Genomic DNA, 21,418 nt, shown 5'->3' with positions numbered 1-21,418 from the left:
ACCCTGAATCTTCCCCAGCCAGTCATACCTTGGTATAATAGAGGGTTATGTGATGTGAGCTATTTTCCCTGATCATCAGTCCTGAGGAGGGAGGAATCTGCCCCAACACAGACAGGAGAATGTTCTGGAGGAAGTAAGTGGGATTCCAGAGAGATGTCTTCTTTTCTTTCCCCCCCAGCCCTCACCCTTAGGTTTTTGAGACAGGGTTTCTCTATGTAGCCCTGAAACTGTCCTGGAACTCACTCTGTAGACCAGTCTGGCCTTGAACTCATAGAAATTTGCCTGCCTATACCTCTGGGGTTCTGGAATTAAAGGGGAGAGATGCCAATTTTGATAGGCCTAGAAGAACATGGATGGAAGCCTCTACCGTATTGTGACTCTAGAGAAAACACACTCCAGGGACTATCAGTTCTTGCCCAGGTCTGACCACACAGAAACTTTCCTATTCAGTCTCAGTAGCCAAGGCAGACAAATCAGTCTGTCCCCCGATTCCCTCAGCCTTCCTTTGGAGACTTTCTACCTATGTTATCTTGACCTCCAGAACAGACAACGGTGCTGAAAGCCAGACTTGGAATCAAAGAGAGATGAGCGATCCTCAGCCCTTACAGGAGGTGGGTGAGGGCACAGAATGGATGGGGATGTGAGAAAGTGGTGATAAACTTAATGTTTCAAAAGAATGGAAAAGATGACAAAAAATAGACCCAGAGATGGAATCCAAATTGGAGAACGGGAGGAGGCTCCCAGCTACATCTGTCCCCAAGACCTAAGCTCTTATCACTGTGGTTCTCAGCCAACTGCTTCACTTCAAAAAAGAAAATTTGACCCCCAGTGCCATTCTTTCTCAGATGGCATATGATAGGATCCCAGTCAAGGCTTTGGATATTCTAAGAGCTCTGCAAGTGAGCAAGAAATGGGGAAATCCTCAGAGCACCATGAACCTTGGCGGCTTATTGGAAGGTTCTAGCAGAGCAGTGCAGCTACTCGCTCACTTTTGACCTAAGTGTCAGTCAGGGAAGACCTTCCTCTTTGACTGAGTGCACGGTTTCAGAAAGGACACACATGACATTGTGAGGGAGGAAGGGGACAGCTATTGAGCCAGCCAGACCAGCCGCATCAACCCCTGGAGGTCATTGGGGTGATAGATGTCACAGTCAGACCATCCTGACTCCCTCAGAGCTCTATCTGGAAGGACCAGGAGGGAGTTGAGCCCACCAGATGTGACCACTGGAGGTGACCTTCAAGACCCAACCGTTACCCCTACATACACGCACTCATTTATGTCGGCAAACTGAATTTAGGCTCAAGGCTGGGTTGTCATACTTGGGAAACGAAAATAGGAAGTACCCAGGTGAATTTGAATTCTACATTAGTAACAAATAGTTTTGTTGTCTAAGCATACCCACAAAATATTTGGGAAATGCTTACACTAAATATTTATTTGGTTTGTTGTTGTTTATATTTTTATTATTTGAGAATTTCATCCATGTATACAATGAAACATGATCATAGCTACCCATATCCCTCCCCCAGCTCCCACCATATTCTCCCCAATACTTCCCCTCCCAATTTCATATTTTCTTTTATATATGTAATAATCCACCAAGTCCAATTAGTGCTTTGCATATGCTCATGGGTATAGAACCACCAATGTGTTTCCCATGCTTGGATGGATGCATCCCTACTTACTTGTTTTTTTTTTTTTTTTTAAATCTCTGTGTCAGGGGCTGGGGATATGGCTCAGAGGGAGAGCATGGGCCTAGTACAGGCAAGGCCTTGGGTTCAATACCCAGTACCACAAAGACAAACCTTGACATGAAGTTTGAATGCCACATATACCTTTCATTTCAGCTGCCAAGACTAACCTTAGACTTTGTTGTACTGTCTTCTTCCTCCTCTGTCCCTCTGCTTTAGGAAAGATATGATATGTCGGGTGCCCGTCTAGCCCTGACACTATGTGTCACCAAAGCCCGGGAGGGTTCCAAGGAAGATATGGATGCCTTGGAACGCATGTTCCGGTACCTAAAATTTGAAAGCACCATGAAGTCAGATCCCACTGCTCAGGTATTGAGCTGCCAGCTCCAGGACAGGAGGGAAGAGGGCTGAACCAAAAAGGTAGGCTTTGGGGCACCTTTCTGAGCTGGCTCATTCCTCTTCTTCCAAGCAATTCCTGGAAGAGTTGGACAATTTTCAGCAGATCATAGATAATTGGGAAGAGCCCGTCAGCTGTGCTTTCGTGGTGCTTATGGCACATGGAGAGGAAGGCCTCCTAGAGGGAGAAGATAAGAAGATGGTGAGACTGGAAGACCTTTTTGAGGTCTTGAACAACAAGAACTGCAAGGCCCTGAGAGGCAAGCCCAAAGTGTACATCATTCAGGCCTGCAGAGGAGGTGAGAACTGGGACACTGCCTCCTTGTGCTTTGGTGAAAGGATATTAAGACAGAGTCTTGCTATGTATCCCAGGCTAGCCTCAAACTCATTATGTAGTCCAGCCTGCCCTTAAATTTATGATCTTCCTGCCTTGGTTTCCCAAGTGCTTATAGGCATACATTGTGTCAAGCTGAGTCCATGTATTTTTAAGATTTATTTTATTTTTAGATGTGTGTATATGTGTGTGTGTGTGTGTGTGTATGTAAGTATATGTGTGTGTGTGACTTTAGGTAACTGAAGAGGCCAGGAAAGGGTGCAGCTCCCTGGAGCTAGAGCTACATGGGCCCTGGGAGCTGGTGTTTGATTCCCTGCAAGAGCAATAAATGCTCTTAACCACTCAGCCATCTCTCTAACCCAGAGTCTTTTCATCCAGGCTGGTCCCAGACCCAGGGCCCCAGCTGAATCCAGCATGCCACCAGACTGCTCCACAACCTTCTCTTTGTCCCACTTTTCTCCCTGGCTTTTCCTTCTGCTCCCCTTGGTTTTAGAGCACAGAGACCTTGGTGAAGAAATGGAAGGAGATCAGGTTGCTGTGATCATGAAGAACAAACCTCAAACCATCCCGACCTATACGGATGCCCTCCACATCTTCTCCACGGTAGAGGGTATGAGCACCCAGAGTGGCCAACGCGCCCCCCCCCCGCCCCACAACCAGCACACCTGACCCCTGAATTTCTCCATCAAGAAGGGACCCTCTTCCAGGGTCCTTCCACTCTCTGAAGACTTCTCCAAACTCGATTCTCTGACCTTTGCAGGGTACCTCTCCTATAGACATGAACAGAAAGGCTCTGGCTTCATCCAGACCCTGACAGATGTGTTTATAAACAAAAAAGGATCCATCATAAAGCTTCTGGAAGAGGTGAGCCAGATGGGTCATTTGGAACCCCCACCCAGGCTGAGCCCCTCCCAAACTTCCTCAATGCCCTCATCTCCATGCAAGCACATTGGGACTGCCAAGCTCACCATGTGTGGGAATGGTTTTCTAGGTTGTTTTTTTCTTCATTTTCATATATTCATGTGTTGTGTAGATGTGTGTAGGAACAGGTATGTGGGGATAGGGGTGTGCGTGCATGTGTGTGCATGCAGAGGGTCGGAGTCTATACAAATCAGTGAAGTACTAATTCAATGAGAGTCTGATCCTACTACCTCAATAAAACATTATGGTAGAAGACACCCCAATGTCACCTCTCTCAGACAATGGTCACATGCATGACAGGAACATATATACACACATACACAAACAAGCTAACCAATCATTCCATAGAAATATGAACCACTAGGGGACAATTAATGTCTGGAGACATTGGTGCCCACCTGTTCTTCTCTGCAACCTCATCCCCTCCTCTCCTGACACAGGCCTTCCCAGCAGCCCAGCCCCCAAAGCTGACCATGCCTATTGTTGCAGATAACCCGACGGATGGCAGACACTGAGGTGATTCAGGAGGGGAAACCGAGGAAAGTGAACCCTGAATTCCAAAGCACCCTCCGGAAGAGTCTGTATCTGCAATAAAAGAAAGGGGGTGACAGGTCTGCAGGCATCCTCCCTGCCCCCAGAGATATTTTAGAGACAGCTACCAACACTCCTCAAAGATTGTTACTGGATTCCTCATTCATCACACTCCTTGTCCATGTCTTCTTTTAGAGCAAGGCCGCCAGACTAGAGCACATGTTAGCAGCAACATTAGCATCACCTTCCTCAGGCTGGACTGCCTCCATCTGTTACTGCGGCCTCAGATTGCCTGCCTATAGCTAACTTTCTGTTCCTTTTGCCTTCCTCTTCCTCCTGTGACTCCTACAAAAATAAATAAAGAGCCTTTCCTATGTCAGAGGGAGGAGCTTTCTGAACAATTTCTAGAAACTTGCAATAATCTCCAGCTAAGGTCACCACTGTGAGATTTGGGCACTAGGCTAGAAAAAGAGATCAGCCATATTGTCTTCCAAGTATATGGCACATGGTTTCACAGCTGTGTCATCTGTCGCTGTAAAAACTCACAGCTTAAAATGGGTCTTTTCAGCCTGGCAGTGGTGATCCATGCCCTTAATCCCAACTAGGGAGGCAGAGGCAGGCAGATCTCTGTGAATTAGAGGCCATCCTGGTCTACAAAGGGAGTTGCAGGACAGCCAGGGCAGAAACCCTATCTGAAAAATTAAAAAAAAAAAAAAGGTCCTTTCTTTCTAGTCCCTCTTCCCAGCCTTGCCTGACATCTTCCCACTCTTGACCTTGCTTGGGAATTCTGGCCATGGTTCATAGACTCCTCACATCCCTCCAGCTGACTTTGAAAAGGCTTTTGCACCTGTGTCTCTTCTCTTCCCCAGCACCCTCAAGGTTCAGCCTGGATGACCTCCACTCTGCTGCAGCTAGAATCCTTCCTTATCTCGCTGCACAACCTATGGGAGAATTCTCTCTGGAACCCTCTAAAAGATACAGTGGGCCCTGTTGCCTAGAGGTCAAAGCTATTTAGTTATCACATCCAAGTTTCTCAAGCTCAGTTTACAGTTTATCATTATGGGGAAGCCAAGGCAGGAAATACACAGCTAGTGGCATCCCAGAATAAACATTCTTATTCAAAAGCAAAGAACTGGAGCATGAAATAATCACACTGAAATAAACTTCTGGTCTCTAAAGGATTTGAGTAGCCCCTCCCCTCCAGCTAGTGACCTTCTTATTCAGAAGCACCTGTCCCAGGAAAGGAGGTGCCATGAGTGTGGTGCTGACATCTTCAATGATTGCAGCAGCTTCTTCAGCCCCAGCACGATAAATACACACAGATTCTTAGCTGAAATATGTACAAAAATCCTCTGCTCCTGAAGAGTCTTTGTTCCTCTCCAAAACCCCAGGAGCTAGGCCTCAACTCTCTAAGTTCCCATGAATGGGCCAGGATTCAATGGCATTTCCAGCCCAGTGTTCCCAAAGCTTTCACATTCTTCCTACAAAACCTGTCCAAAGCATAAAAGCCACATGGCCAGGTCTATCACAGTGATGACCCCACTTCCTTGGTACCGATTTCTATGAAAGAGGTATCTCCGCATGCCTCAAGGAAACACAAAGAACATTGTTATTTAGTCAAACCCCACCTCTGTGTTTTCTGGATTTTTGTGATCCCATCCAATCGGGCCTCAGATAAATGTATCTCCTCTGCTAGGAATTCATTCTCCCAGAAATTCTAGCGTCCTCTCCCTCCCCTCTGCCTCTGTGCCTTTGCCCAATTCACCATTTCTCCAAGCACAGGACTCCCATGTGCCTTCCTCCCCTCCTTCCTCCTTTTCTCCACTGCCTTCCCCTCACTAGTTACCCCATCCCTATGCCCCTCCCACCCATGATGAAGAGCTGTTATTTCTTTTGTTGGAGGACAGGAAGCAATCTTTGATTGCTATAATGAGTATTCAATAAACAGCTGTCAAACTTGGAGGAAATGTGTTGGTATCTTTGCTCTGAGCCTAACTTGTGGGAAAAATAGAAGGAGCTGTAGGTTTGAGTTCTTCCGCTGCCCCATGGCTGGCTTCCTGTGTGCATCTACCATAAGCAGAGAATCAGGACCTGTGTCTTACATACAAGTAGATATGTTAGGATTTCTAAAAGTACAAGTCATACTTGTGCCAGATGGTTATATGTTAGGTATTTTCAACGTGAAGAATGCTTCCAAAGGAATATCTAGGCATGCCTTGTCAAGGATACATGCTGGAGATCATCTTGTCATAGGAGCATAAAGCTTAACAGATATATTGAAGATGGAGATATATATATTCTGTCCTGCCTGGTCCCACAGCCACTTCAGCCCCAAATAAACACAAACGCTGTATAATTATAAAACTGTTGGTCGATGGCTCAGGCTTTTTACTGGCTAGCTCTGTCTTAATTATTAACCCATTTCTATTAATCTATGTATTGCTCTGAGACTGTGGCTTACCTGTAATCTGGCATGTTACTCCTTCGGCAGCATGGCATCTCTTCACCTCTCTCTGTCTTCCTCTCCCCAGCCTTCTCATGGTCTGCTAGCCCCACCTATACTTCCCGCCTGGCTACCGGCCAATCAGTGTTTTATTCATTAATCAATAAGAGAATCGTATACACAGAAGGACATCCCCTATCAGTGTGTCACTATTTCTCTTCTGGTTCCCGTGGCAGACATGACTAATCAATCATACCTCCTCTCCTACAGAATTTAAACATAGCCTCAAGGTTCTTCTCTTCTCAGCATCCAGAAAGTTAAAACCTGCCTATTGGCATGAGTATGTCATCCACATTTAAGGAGATTTTAAACTATCATCTCTTTTATTTATTCTTCAAAAATTTCACACATGTAAACAATATATCTTGCTCATACAGCACCCAACTCTCCCTGCCCACTCTCCCCAGGACCCCCCAACACACCCCCCTTCATGACTCCTCCTTTTTTGTTAATAACTCACTGAGTTAATTAGTGATGCCTGTTAGAATATTGATTGATCCTGGCTTGATCTTTAATTTTAGGACTCTGGCTTGAGTCTTTAATTTTAGGAGTTAACTCGTCCCCCTGCCTTCCTGTCCATCTGACACAGCAGGTGAAGCAGGTGAGACCAGGAGTCAGAGGTTTACATCTTGCTGGGTCTTTTCTGCAGCCTGTCATAGCTGCCAAAGCTGGGTGGCCACACATGTTCAAAAGGCATTTCAGAGCACTCCTCCATCCTCCAACTCCTACTTTCTTTCCACCACCAGCACCACACCCCCTTTTGTTGAGACAGGGTTTCTCTGTGTAGCCTTGGCTGTCCCGGAACTCACTCTGTAGACCAGGCTGACCTCGAACTGACAGAGATCTGCCTGCCTCTGCCTCCTGACTGCTGAGATGAAGGCATGAGGCACCACTGCCCAGATATTTCTACCCCTCTTGTGCAATGTTCCCTGATCTTTGGGGGAGAGGTATAGGTGTCACATTTAGGGCTGAATACTAAATATGCACTTATTCTCAACAGTTTGAAAAGCTTTGAGTCTGTCCATTAACTTCTGCCACTGCAGAATGAAGTTTCTCTGACCAAGAATAAAGGCAGCACTAGTCTATGGGTGCAAACATAAACCTCTAAGAAGGCAGTTTGACAGCATATCATTTAGCAAAACCACAACACTAAGTTTTCCCCAGGTCGGAAGACTTTCCCAGCCATTGGCTTTGACCCTGTTAAAGTAGCAGGCCTGGGTTCCTCCTGTGGAGCAGACCTAATGAGATATTTTTTAAGGCTTTTCTCTTGGGGATTTAGGGGATAAAACTTGGGGTCTCAGTGATTCTAGGAAAGTGCTCAACCACTGAGTTGTGTCTCTGCTTCCCCAGGTCATTGTTGATCCAGTTCAAGCCTCTCACTTAATGACTCTGTAGGGTCATTAGGGGTCCTGATCTGTGTTACAGCTGCAGCTGTGGTGTGGTTGGGCATTCTAGAGCAAGGAACCAAGCTGTGGTCATACAGGGCTAAGCAAGTGTAGATGACACTCATGCTGCATACCAGCCTATAGGTCAGATACCCAGTCATTCTGGAGTCTTCATGTGCCAAGATTTGTTTGCTGCACCCAGGCTTCAGCCTTTTAATAAACAAAGTTCTATTGGCCCGGAGTCATTCTCCCTCATTTACATGTTGTCTGTGGCTGCCTTATTCTACAAAAGGAAACATGAGTCATTACACCAGACAATACATGGCCTGCAAACTGAAAATACCATCTGGCCCCTTTATAAAAACAGTTTGATGTCATCAGTTGTCTAGCCACTGGGTCAGCCTACCAGACTCCACATATGGCTCCAGGTACATGATCACACAGATGGCCCTGGTGGGCCCTCAGTGGCTCACACAACAAAACGAATAGACGTGAAAGTGAAGAAGACGTTCATGGGGTGGAGAGAAAGGAGTGATAGGGAAATTCAGGAAGGTAGGGGTAAGAGTGGCCAGTGTTGTATATATGTGTGAAATTGTCTAAAAACAAATTTAATATTTTCCCTTTTTCTTTTCTTTTTTTTTCTTTTGTTTGATTTATTTTCAAGACAGGCTTTCTTTGTGTAACAGCTCTGACTGTCCTGGAACTTACTCTGTAGACCAGGCTGGCCTTGAACTCAGAGATCTGCCTGCTTCTACCTCCCTAGTCTGGGCTTCAAGGCATGCACCAGTATTGCCTGGCAAAATAAAAAATAAAAATAAAAATAATTTTAAAAACCAATATGGCTATTTGTCTAGGCTGGGAATATGGTTCGTGGTTGAGTGATTATCTAACATACAAAAAGACCTGAGCTCTATCCCAGCCTTGAAAAATAAACTTTAGTAAATACTTAAATAAGTGAGTGCAACTTTTTTAAAGATTTGAAAATTATCCTTCCAACCACCCCATCCCAAGTTTACTATGAAAAACGCAGCAAAATATCACCTCATGCCAGCGAGTATGACTGTTACAAAGAAAGGAAACTGGGGGATAGAAGGGGACTAGCCAGAATGTGGAGAAAAGGTACCCTTGTGTTACCGTTGACAGGAAAGTGGATTGATACTGCCATTGTGAGGAAAAGTATAGAGATTCCTAAAGATGTAAAAAAAAAAAAAATAGGGCCAGGTGAGGTAGCTCAGAAAGTGAAGGTGACTGCTACCAAGCCAGAAGACCTGAGTATATCCTCCAGTACCAACAGGAGGTGAGAACCTGTACTATGGCAACTTGCCCTCTGACTTCCTTTTGTAAAGCATGGCATGTACACAGCTGCCCCCCCAACATACACAAAAATAAGTAAATAAATAAATAAAAAGAATGTAAATTTTAAAATGTTGTAAAGAAAAGCAGTTGGTGGTGGTCATCTCTGCGAGCTCAAGGCCAGCCTGATCCACAGAAGAAGTTCCAGGACAGCCAAGACTGTTATATAGAGAAAACTTGTCTCAGTAAACCAAGAAAGAGAGAGAGAGAGAGAGAGAGAGAGAGAGAGAGAGAGAGAGAGAGAAAGAAAAGAAAAGAAAAGAGAAAAGAAGTTGGAGACTGGAGAGATTGCTCACTGGTTAATCCTCATGCACAGGACCTGGATTTGGTTCGCAGGACCACAAGGTGTCTCATAATTATCTTTAATTCCAGTTCCAAGGGATCCAATGCCCTTCTCTGGCCCCTAAGGGCACTAAACACTTGCACAGTGCACAGACATGTATGCAGGCAAAACATCCATTGTCATAAGATGTCTTTTTAAAAGTTTAAAGAAAATAAAGAAAAAAAGTTGAAAAGTAAGTCAGGCAGGTAGCCAGGTAGCTGGCTGTTGTAGCTTTGCAACGTGGGTATTAGGGGCTGAACCGGGTCCTCTATGAGAGCGGTAAGTGCTCTTAGCTGCTTAACCACCTTTCTTGTCCTTGAATGTGAAATTTTAAAACAATCAGTCAAATAAAGAAGGATAACTAAATAGAGGAGGAAGGAGAAACAGAGAAAGAAGTGTAGTCAGACTGAAGGGACCAGGCCCCTGCTTTAGCAGCCATGACTCAATACATGGTTGCCTGACCCTGGCCCTCCTCCCAGTCACTAGGAGGTCAGATACCCTCCTTGAAGCAAGGAACCAATTAGAAGTTAGCTGGCGAGGCTGTGTTTTAAGGCTCTTGGTGTACAAGTGCACAACCATGACGTGCAGAGCATAGCAACCGGCCTAGGAGGGCCTATGGGCCATAACAGCCAGTTGACCATCAACACAGGACAAGCTGTCCAAGCCCAGAAGCACACCAGTCCTGAGACTGTTGCCTACCCCCAGACACTCCCCTGCTCTACCCAATATATTTCCTGCCTTGTGGACAAAGGGCCCGAGCTAATGGGGTTGGCTCATTAAACAACAACAATAAAAGACATTTTGCTTTTGCATCATCTTTTGGTGATTTTGGAGTTTCAGAATTTGGGTACAACAAAACCTTTCTGTCCCATCAGACAGTTCCCAAATAACTGCACAGAGACTTATTATTAATTATAAATGCTCAGCCAATAGCTTAGGCTTGTCTCCAGTCAGCTCTTACAACTTAACTAAGCCATTTCTATTGTCTATTGAAGGGACCAGTCCCCTGTTTTGGCAGCCATGACAGGCTAACACATGCTTGCCTGACCAGATGCCCGCCTCGTGGCAAGGAACCAATCAGAAGTTAGCTGGCGGGGCTGTGCTTTAGGTCTCTGGGTGTGCTTTATGTACAAGTGAACAACAGTGATGTGCAAAAGCATAGCAACCGCCCTGGGAGGGCCTATGGGCCATAACAACCAGTTGACCAATCAACACAGGGCAGGTCCTCCAAGCCTGGAAACACGCCAATCCTGCGTATCCCAAGACAGTCCCCTTATGCTGCCCTATAAGAGTCCTGTCTCATGGTTTCTCTGGGTCTTTCCCCAGCCATCCACCGTGGTGGGAGGATGAAAGGCTCGAGCTAATGGGGTTAGCTCGTTAAACAACTGCAATAAAAGGCTCTTTTGCATCGAAATGGGCCTCTTGGTGATTTGGGGGTTCAGAACTTGGGCACAACCGTATGTTCTGCCCCGAGGCCCATTTACCTTATCTATGAACTTTCCATATTACTTCTTCAGGGTCTGGCTCGTGAGACTGCTCTGACTCCACCCTCCTTCTTCCCATCATTCTCTCTGCCCGGAAAATCCTACCTAGCTATCTGCCAATCAGCTTCTTATTAACAATGAGAGCAACACATCTTCACAGTGTACAGCAGGTAGGTGTTGCTCAAAGGATATAAAACAGCAGATCTGACAGATGCAGTGGCCACACCAGAAAGCAGAGGCAGGAGAATCACAAGCTGCAGGTCAGCCTGGGCAACACATGGTAAAAACAGATTTCAAGTGCTCTTTACCACCAAAAAAAGGGGGGAGCGATGGTTAACTAAAAGTTGTAATAAACATGTTAATTTGCCTCACTATAGGAAAGCCCCTATGCCTGTGTATAGGGCATCATACACCTTAAATACACACAATTTTAACTTCAATTTTGTTGAAGTCAGAGTTACTCTGTTATGCCCAGATCACAGAGTCCTCCAAACACCAACAAGGAGAGACTGGATCCCATAGGTAAAAGCAGACAGCCTTTATTCAAGTTCGAACTTGGATCCTCCATGTGTGCAATGCATTGGCCTGATCAGAGTCTCGAGCCCAGTTGCGGTGAGGGATTTCTAAGGTTCAGGACCCTTGATTGGCTGTCATTTGTCTAGGGGTGCCTTGGTGAAAGGGGATGGGTGTGTGCTGGATGGGCTAAGGGACATCTGGTGATCCTATCTACAATGGATGGAATGTTAGGTATTTCCTTTGAATGTCAGGTATTTTGCTGACTCCTGGAAGGTCTGGAGTCAGGTGTTGCCTTAGTGTAAACTGGAACTCAGGCCTACTTTCTGGTTGGTCTCTATTGAGCCTGTCATGGCAGTAGAGCAGCTAAGTGGCAGGTGTGTACCAAGCTGCCCTGGGCCTTACTTACACTCAATACTAGAACTGCGACTGCAGCAATAGGCTGCAGAGCACTGAGATAAGCAGCTTATGCTTCATGCCACCTGCTCCCAGATGCAGGCCACCCTCACTTAATAAGTAAGGGGAATGGGGTGAGGCCAGGGCTAGTGCACTTGCCTGAGGTCCAGAGCCGGCACAAAAGGGGACAAAAGGAAGAATTGAAAGCTTAGCCTGGTGCATGCATGTGTGCCTCTCTGTGTGTGTGTGTGTGTATGTGTGTGGAATGTGTGTGTGTGTGTGTGTGTGTGTGTGTGTGTGTGTGTGTGTATGTGCAGTGTGTGTATGTGCACATGTGTTTGCATATGTTTGCATTATGCATATGTGTGTACCATGCAAGTGTGGGAACATGTGTATGTATTTGTATTGTATGTGAATGTATATCTGTATTTATGGATCTAATGTGTGTGTGATGTATTTGTCATGGTGGAAAGCCCCCTTCCCCTGTCTCCCTCCAAACCCTGCTGCATCTCAGAAAGCTCGTCAAATGATGACCCCTCCCCCAGAGATGCTCAAGACCACTCCCACAGGGTATTTAAACGGTCCCCCAGAAAATAGTGTGGTTTTTCTAGAGAGTCTGGAAAGCCACTCAGGAGTGTTGTATCCACTAAATGTGGGCTTTTTCTAATTTTGTTTGATTTGGTCTGATTTGAATTGCTGCATCAGCAGAGAGGCTTACTGAGGTACAGAAACTTTTCTTTATTGTGTGTGTGTGTCTCTGTTTATGGATCTCATATGTGTATAATGTACTTTGTGCGTGAGTGTTATGTGTGCTGTTTGCATGTGTATGTTTATCTGTTTTTGAGTCTTGTCTGCATATGTTATGTTGTGTATATGTATGTGTGTGCACATGTGTTTGTATGTATGCATGTGTTTGTGTGTGCATGTGTGTAAACATGCATATGTGTTTGTATTATATGTATATGTATGTCTGTGTTTATGGATCTCATATGAGTATGAGTATTTGTTCATGTAGGTTGTATGTATGTGTGTATGTTTCTGGGTCTCTGTGTGTTATATGTGTGTGTGTTTTGTGTGTATGTGTGTGCATGTGTGTCTGTTTCTGGATCTCGTGTGTGTGTGTGTGTGTGTGTGTGTGTGTGTGTGTGTGTTTGTGTGTGTGTGTGTGTGTGTACATGATCCTGGGTTGGAACCTGGGTCATTCTAGAAAAGCTCTAGCACTGAGTTACCCCTTTGAAAATTTCCTACTAAGCACAAATATTATTTATTCTGATAGGAACAAAGCTTAGTTTTCTCTAGCTATTTTTCTTCACACAAATGACACAACTGGTTTTGTCCATGTCAATTGGTTTTTACCATGCAAAAGAACAGACCACAAGATAGACAACAAAATCCACTTTAGAGCTTTATTAGTAAAGAGTAGGGAGAGAAGGTGTGCACAGGCCTGTCTGGAAACGTGGCCAGAGAAAAAGTGGGTCCGTGTATCTGCTTTTAAGAGTCACTTAACGAATGCCTATGGGGCTTACATAGCCACGCAGATGCACACACATGGCTTACATGGCCATGGTGCGCATGCAGGTAAGGCCCAGGCATGACGAGGCATTTTTGCCTGAATGTTGATGCACAGCCAACCCCAAAAATGCTAACACCTGAGATGACTGGGCATTTTGCCTGAATACTGATGGCAGCTTGGGTGACCTTGGGAGCCCGGAAATGACAACATCAATCACAGAAGAAATGCACAGAATCGTAAGTCAAAAATAAATGCAAGCTTGAGGAACTGAATTTGATTCCCAGCACCCATACAAAGAGTCAGGCATGGACCTTCCCTAAACAAGCATAATCTCCAACTACATTCCAAATTTATTCTTCCCCCACAGATAAATGTAATTCTCACCTCTCATCAAGGAAACTTCTCTTTGCAACCAATGGAACCATTACAGAAAACTACAACTAACCAAAATGCAGAATTGTGCAGCCCAACCCCAATTGATACATCCACTACACAGCGCCTGTATCTAAAGCCCAGGTATCAAAGTGGAAGAGGAGGTGGAGAGACTGTAAAAGGCAGGAGAAGTTTGCTGGGAGGTTGTCTCCTAGAAATGTCAGAAGCTATACCCATGAAATCTCACCAACATGCTGCCTAAATGGGACCTGAATGGGTGTGACACCAACTGACATGCTAATTGTTGTTATTTTGTAAAAGTTTAAAAATTTGAAAAGGAACTCGAGATGGAACTGTCGCGATGGAACACAAACTAAAGAGTACATTAACCCGGTCCTCTGGAAGAGCTACAAGTCCTCCTAACTGCTGAGCCATCTCTCCAGCCCCAGTGGAAGAGATAGGCAGAAAAATCCCTGGGTTTGCTGGCCAGCCAGCCTAGTCTAATTGGAGAAGCCCAGATCCCAGGGAGAAGCCCCATCTCAAAAACAAAGAAACTCACAGAATCTATGAGACAAAGGAAAAGCCACTTTATCTATGACAAATTTCCACTCATTAACATCCAGAGTTTAGTCACTACTAAAGGAGCATAAGCCATTTCCAAGGAACCCAAGTTCAGGCCTAAGTTCAACAGGAAACACAGGAAAACTGACAGTACTTCTGGCTTTGAGAATTGCACACTAAAACTAGTCTACCTTCATTCTAAGTAGATAGGTTATTAGGGAGGAAAGTATTTCAGCTGTTTATGAAGTTGTCCTTATAGTGATCAATTAGATGAAATGAGGTCACCCTCATCCCAGTCAGTTCATTAAACTAATCCCTTATTGATGAGGTCCTTTTTGGAGTCCACACCCATGACCTTAAGTCAAGATCCATATGCCCAGTTGTTCTCCTGTTAGCTTCCAACAGTGAGAGGCACTAGAGAAGGGAGAGCAGGAGGAGGGACAGGGAAAGGAAGGATGACATGGATCTGTCTCTGATTTGATTGTCATCAATATTAAATCAAACGTGTTTCTTCTTTACATTTTAGTTATTTCTCACATGTATATGAAGGGGGCCTGCCACTGCACACATGTGGAGGTCAGAGGATTACTGGCAGGAACTGGTTCTCTCTACCAGGTGGGTCCTGGGGACTGAACTCAAGTTGTAGGTTTGGACAGCAGGCACCTTTACCTGCTGAGCCATCTCTCAGGCCAGTGACTCCTGTTTCTGACATAGCGGCACCACTGGTTGTCCACTTTCTCTGAGAGATGAGTACAGATGCACGCAGCAGTCTCCATTCTGCCTTTGGAACTTCTAGGGTCTCACACTAACTTTTCCTTTTGCTTCCTGAACCTGGAAAGTCCATTGATTCCCACAGGAATAATCTGCTAAAACCATAGTGTTATAAATGGTATGTGATTCAGTGGTAGAGGGTTTGCCTCATACACGCTAGGCACTAGGTTACATTTGGAGCATTTGGTTCTTTGTCAGATGTTTATCTGGACGAGATTCCCTTCCACAGGCTTCTAGTCCACCTGGTTGCCTCTTTAGCTGTGCAGGACCTTAATGCACACTTCTTTTTCTTTCCCCAGCCCTGGAGATGGAGTCCAGGACCTCACATATGCTGGGCAAATGTCCTACTGCTGAACCACACCCTGAATTTGATCCTTGTCATTTCTTGGAGCCTTCAAGCTCCTCTCTTGTAGATCAGTCATAAAACGAAGAATAGGTTATTGTGTTTTGTTTCATTTGTTTAATTCTAATTGCCACAGGGTTTAATCATCCTTAATTACAAAGCAGAGTAAGTAAACCCAGAGCATCTAATCTATGTAAATGAATTTGTCAGTTGCCAGGAACTTCTGATCAGCAGCAAGTCCTGGCTTTTGTAATTAGGCTTAACTTAGGAAGAATTTAGATGGTTGGCGTTATGCCAAGTTCATGAGACCTCAAAAAAGACCACCAAAGAGCAAACTCACTGATGCAAACACATAAGGTTTAATGTTAAGTTACAAGCCTCAGCAGGGACCTTGTCCTGCAAACTGGCACAGCAGCTACAGGAAAAGGGTGCCTGGCCTCAATTGCACAGTTTGGGTGCTCCTTGGAATTGTTTATGGTTCCTTGGCTGGAGCTGAATCAGCCTTGTGCCACGCAGGGAATGTCTCAAGATGGCTTTTTCTAGGGATGGAGTTAACTCCATCCTCTCTAGTTTACCTTGCTCTTACAGTTGGTCCTGATGCTTATGGTTCCAGTGCTCTTGTATTAAGGTCATTCAATCTGCAGAAAATTAATCCCCAGTAATATGTGTAAGTATTACATTAATGAAAGTAGACAATACACATACAAACTAGTCTAGTGGCTCTTTTCGCCTATTTTCAACAAACTGCTATATAGGGTCTTAATTGTCGAATGATATCCGTCTACATACAGGCGTCACACCACTTTGTGTGTGAGTTTGGTGTGTGAGGCTGGTGTGTTCACACATGTGTGGGAATGTGGATTTAACTTGTTAAGGCAGCTGCTCCTTTGGGCAGATTCCTGGGTGAAGAAAGATGATGCAATTGACTTTGAGCCTCCCTGGCTGATGTTTTCCACCCAGCACTTTCCCACTAATAATCAATGGAGCGGGGTAAATTCAGAACTGATGGGAACACTTGGTAACTGATCCTTCCTCTCAAACCACAGAATTAAAGAGTGTTTACACACCCACCCACAGGCAGGCTCCAGCAGTTCAGTCAGTTTTCAAACAGGATTTCTATATTACAGTTTGGTGTTTTATATTAAATCTTCATTCCGTGTGCTGCTGCTCCAGGGTATTCATCTATACTAACAATTATGTGTAAGTGTGTCTGTGTGTAAGTGTGCCTGTGTGTATGTGTATAGGTATGTGCACATGTTTGCTGGTGCTCATACCCAGAAGAGGGCATCAGATTCCCTGGAGCTGGAGGTACAGGTGGCTGTGAGTCACCATGTGGGTTCTGGGAACTGAGCTCAGATTCTCTACAAGAGCAGCAAACACTCTCAACTGCTGTTTTCCAGTCCCAGCTACTTTTTCTTTAAAACAATCCTGTGTTATGTCCATAAACACACAATCTTATCTGGTAAATCAAAGAATAAAAAAAGTGGTACAAGTTATAACATGAACAAAGTTCGAAAGAATGGGAAATTCCAGTTGCAGACAGCCACATACTGCCAGGCACAGGAGAGCATGCCTGTAAACCCAGTAATTCAAGAAGCTAAGCTCCCACTGAACCACACCCCCAGCCTCTCTCTCACTAGGGGATTCTAAGAAGCTCTGCCCTTTCCTCCCACTTGGGGATTCCAGGCAGGGGCTTTATCTCTGAGTCATGTCCCCAGCCCTGGTCCATATCTCTTTATGCATGTGTAAAAATATTTCCCAGGAACAGAATGCTAGTTCAAAGGGGAAAGCTTTTGATTTCTAATACACTTGTTTCCTCATTCTTGCTTTAAAGTCGTTTCTGCACCTCTATCAAATGTCAGATATATTTGCGGTACTGGAAATAATGTGATTTTAAGAGTGCCAGCTCTCGGGGCTGGAGACACAGCTCAGAGGCTAGGGCCATTGTTGCTTTTGCAGTGCATCCAATGTCTTCTTCCATACTCTCTCAACAGCTCACAACCATGGGTCATTCCAGTACCGGTGGATCCAATGCCCTCTTCTGGCCTCTCCGGTCATTCACATACAAGCAGGATACTCACAGACATGAAATAAATATAAAGAAGTCTTTTGTTTTGTTTTGTTTTGAAGTGCCAGCTCTAGGCCAATGAGATGTCTCAGCAGGTAAAAGTGTTTGCCACCAAACCTGAGTTGGACCCCAAACCCACACAGTAGAAGCAGAAAACCTACTCCTATAAGCTGTCCTCTGACTGCCATGCACAGAGCACACACACACACACACACACACACACACACACACACACACACACACACAATATTATAAATAATTAATATTTAAGTTTCAACTTATGTCTTATGGAACATACGTTCTGGCAGGAAGATAGTTGCTAAATTCATAACAGTATAGTGTGATTAAGATAGTGTTAAGTTCAACAGAGAAAGCTAAGCACCATGGGGGCTGGAGAATGATGGGCGCAAGAGGCTTTTCTTATTGTGGTGAAATAGGTATAACATTTAGTTTATTAGTTTAACTAAAGTGCACAGTTCAGTGGCATCCACAATTGTGTACCACCAACATCGCCAATTCCAGAACATTTCACCAGCCCTAAAGAAGACCCTGTGCCTAGGTAGGCAGTCAGGAATGGGACTTTGGTTTTACTTTATTTAGTCTTCTTTGGTTTTCTCCTCTTTTGCAGAGTTCTTTTCATTACATTTTTATTTATTGTTTTGTGTGTGTGGAGAAGGTCACCCATGCCACAGCCAAAAGCACAGAGGCCAGAGGACAAACACTGAAGGCACAAGAGAACAACCATCTCTCGGGCCTTATTTTGTTTTGTTTTTGTGGTGCCAGGGATAGAAACCAAGGTGTGGCACAGTTAGACAAGCTCTGTACGACTGGCACACAACCCCAGCCCAGAAAGGAGACACCCGAGTCCAGAGCTGAAGGGTGAAAAGCCAGTGAAGAGTTGATGGAGGCAGGAGGCAAGTCTGAGGCCTGCCTGGGCCACATGGTAAAAGCCTGTGTCAAAAGAAACAAATGGATCCATGATCTTAGGATGCTACCTTCTAGTTGTGGGACGACTTTATCCGAATTCTTCTGACAAGAACAGGAAATAGTAGCTGGTCAGAAAGAGTAAAGACCCTAAAGTCCTTTCTCTGCTTCCTGGCTCTTTGTCATCTAAATGAGCACTCTGCTTAGAGGCTCTGTGCCACTAGTGACTGACAGCATTCATGTGGTCACCTGCTTGGGCCATGTGGTCTGTCCAACTCCTCCCTCTCCCCATCCCTCACCCCAGTGTCTGCCATTAAGTCCTTTAAAAAGACCCCAGACCAGTTTACCCTGTGTCTGGGACCCCTGCTGCTGCCCAGGAGCTCAGGGTTCTCTTATTCACTCTTTCTCCCTCTTAGACTCCCTCCTATGAATCTATAAAAACTTGACCTTCTCTGACCTATAAATGTCATTTTGTTTAATTCACAAGAACCCCAAAGCTACTGGTTTGGGGTGACTTTGGTGACCAATGAGTTTTCCAGAAATCCCAACACTTGGGGAGTCTGCTAGGAAGTTAAACTCACCAGGCAGAGTCTCCACAGCCTTAGGAAATAAATAGTTTTGATGTCACACAAAGGAGCACATGAAGACAAAAAGAAAGCATCTCAACATGGCAGTGCTTTAAAAAAAAAAAATGTACACCAAAACCCAGACTGGGTTTAACAACACACTGGGGCCAACATGGCTCCAGTCTTTTATCCTTATTGCATGTGGTGACTGCATTTTATCCCATTGATAAGAGCCTGATTTAACAAACTGGTATGACTGGCTAATCCTGCCAAAGGAAAGAGAAAAGGAGGGTTTAGTTAGTCCTTGACAGACTAAGTGGGAAGCAGAGGCAGTCGGATCTCAGTGAGTTCAAGGCCAGCATGGTCTACAGAGTGAGTCCCAGGATAGCCAGGACTGTTACACAGAGAAACCCTGTCTTGAAAAACAAGCAAACAAAAAAGCCTGCCAGTATCTGTGACTGGGAAGAGGGAGGGTGCCAGTACTGAATTCTAACACCTACAAAGTCAATAGTGTTCCGAAAGGGGAGTCTGCTGGGTGGACTGTTATTTTTACCTTTAAAAAGAAAGCAAGCCTCCACAGCTAGGCATCCTAAAGAAGCAGACTTCAGATTAAACTCAGAGGAAGCCTCCATCCTTGGAACAAGCTCTGGTGGGGGAACCATGGAGCTCCCTCCTTAGAACATCCTCTCACACAGCTGTATGAACAGAATTGACTCTAGAGTCTCCATGAGGACAAGCTCCATGACAAAGAGTCTGCAGTGGCCAACTCCTCCTGCCCTGCAGAGACCTGATAAACCCTAATAAATTCTCAGCTGGGTTGTATTTGCTAACAGTAAAACACCTGGTAGCAACATAAAGGGCTACAGCCTTAAGTTTTCAGATGTGTCAAAGGCTTTCTCTGCCTTTGTTCTTTGGTTTGGTTTTGCAGTACTGTAAACTGAAGGAGGACCACCACCCCAGCACCCCAGCACCCCAGCACCCCAGCACCCCAGCACACCAGCACCCCAGCACCCCAGCACCCCAGCACCCCAGCACCCTAGCACCCTAGCACCCCAGCACCTCAGCACTCCACCCTCACCCCTACCCAAGCAGGGGCTCCCCCTCGGGTCCCAGATTAGGCACAAACCACACCTAAACACTTATTTTTCACAGAGATCCTTTAAGCTGGGAAGAAAAGTTAAAAGTGAAAATTGCTGCTTTATGACTCGCTCAGCAAAACAGCAGCAAAAGACCTTGCAGATGTCATTTTTGTTATTGTTTTAATTTTTTAGATCTATTTATTTATTATGCATACAATGTTATGCCTGTATGTATTTCTGCAGGCCAGAAGAAGACACCAGATCTCATTACAGGTGGTAGTGAGCTACCATGTGGTTGCTGGGAATTGAACTCAGAACCTCTGGAAGAGCAGTCGATGTTCTTATGTTAGGAATAAATAACAATGGGTTGCATTACACATAGAGGTATGCTCCCTCCTTGAGCCAAGACACACATGGGGGGGGGGGGCTTAAGCCCTATCCCAAAGGATATGACAGACTCTGAAGACCCACCCCCATGGAAGGCCTCACCCTCCCTGAGGAGCAGAAAGGGTATATGATAGGTAGGGTTTTAGTTGGGGGCGTGGTAGGGGAGGAGGGGAGGGAGAGGGAACTGGGATTGGCATGTAAAACAATCTTGTTTCTAATTCAAATTTTAAAAATGGCGGGGGGGGGGGAGAATAATGGGTTGGGACTACAGGTGGCAGGTTCCCAGCCCCGGGCCAGGTGATAGTCCGCAGTTAGATGGAAACAGAGACCTGTAGATGTGACTCATATTGAAAGTTTGATTGAGGTAAAGAGACACAGAGACAGAGAGAGGACAGACGAGAAGGGGGAGACAGGAAAAGTCCTGTCTGCCCCAGAGAACAGTGGAAAAGAGAGCATAAGTGAGCGGGGTCTGTCTTTTAAAGGGGTCCTTTGCACCTGCGTGCAGACTAGTAGTCATGGAACCCTGGGCTGACCAGGGCACTGCCTGAGTGCATTCTGCCAGGTGACAGGGGCAGGCCAGCTTAATGCCTGAATCCTTACACTTAACCTCTGAGCAATCTCTTTAGCCTGAAGACACAATTTTAAGAAGAGAAAAAGGGGAAGGTCGGTGTTCGAATGGGTTAGGTAGGATGTGGTGGTATATTTTGACTGGGCATGTTAATTAACTGAGCCAAAGGGGGCTTTTGATTACTGGACTTCAATACTTTAACAGCTGGACCTTGGTGGTCGGCTTCAGGAGGAGGATGTGGGCAAATAAAGGAATAGACCTTGGTGGCTGGCTTTAGGAATGTGATCTGCTTTTAGCAGGGCCGAAGGGAACAGAGAGAAGGGCAAGGCCTTCCAAAGCCACATGCTCAAGTGGGCCAGTGTCCCTTCATAAGTGAAGGGGGAATGAACCCCGACTTGGTTCCTGCTGGGCAAGTGCCTGCTGTCACCCAGTTCTT

The 21,418-nt window shown here is 45.3% G+C and overlaps 1 protein-coding gene across 1 annotated transcript; it reads left to right on the top strand.

Moving 5' to 3' along the window:
* The first annotated feature begins 584 nt into the window (after positions 1-584).
* Positions 585-3,937, top strand: Casp14 (caspase 14). Its single transcript, XM_027419583.2, has 6 exons — positions 585-611; positions 1,912-2,061; positions 2,162-2,387; positions 2,916-3,032; positions 3,183-3,286; positions 3,833-3,937. Exons 1-6 carry the CDS (start codon positions 585-587, stop codon positions 3,935-3,937), a joined length of 729 nt encoding a protein of 242 aa, XP_027275384.2.
* The last annotated feature ends 17,481 nt before the right edge of the window (positions 3,938-21,418 follow it).

The sequence above is a fragment of the Cricetulus griseus genome, chromosome 5 (genome assembly GCF_003668045.3).
Source record: "Cricetulus griseus strain 17A/GY chromosome 5, alternate assembly CriGri-PICRH-1.0, whole genome shotgun sequence".
Lineage (NCBI taxonomy): Eukaryota > Metazoa > Chordata > Mammalia > Rodentia > Cricetidae > Cricetulus > Cricetulus griseus.
This window is presented reverse-complemented; position numbering and strand designations above follow the sequence as displayed.

Excerpts from the sequence above, each read along its gene's own strand:
- Casp14 (XM_027419583.2), top strand. The coding sequence starts at position 585 with ATGAGCGATCCTCAGCCCTTACAGGAG. Across the intron at positions 2,388-2,915 it reads CATTCAGGCCTGCAGAGGAG|AGCACAGAGACCTTGGTGAA; the intron begins GTGAGAACTGGG and ends CCTTGGTTTTAG. Across the intron at positions 3,287-3,832 it reads TCATAAAGCTTCTGGAAGAG|ATAACCCGACGGATGGCAGA; the intron begins GTGAGCCAGATG and ends CTATTGTTGCAG.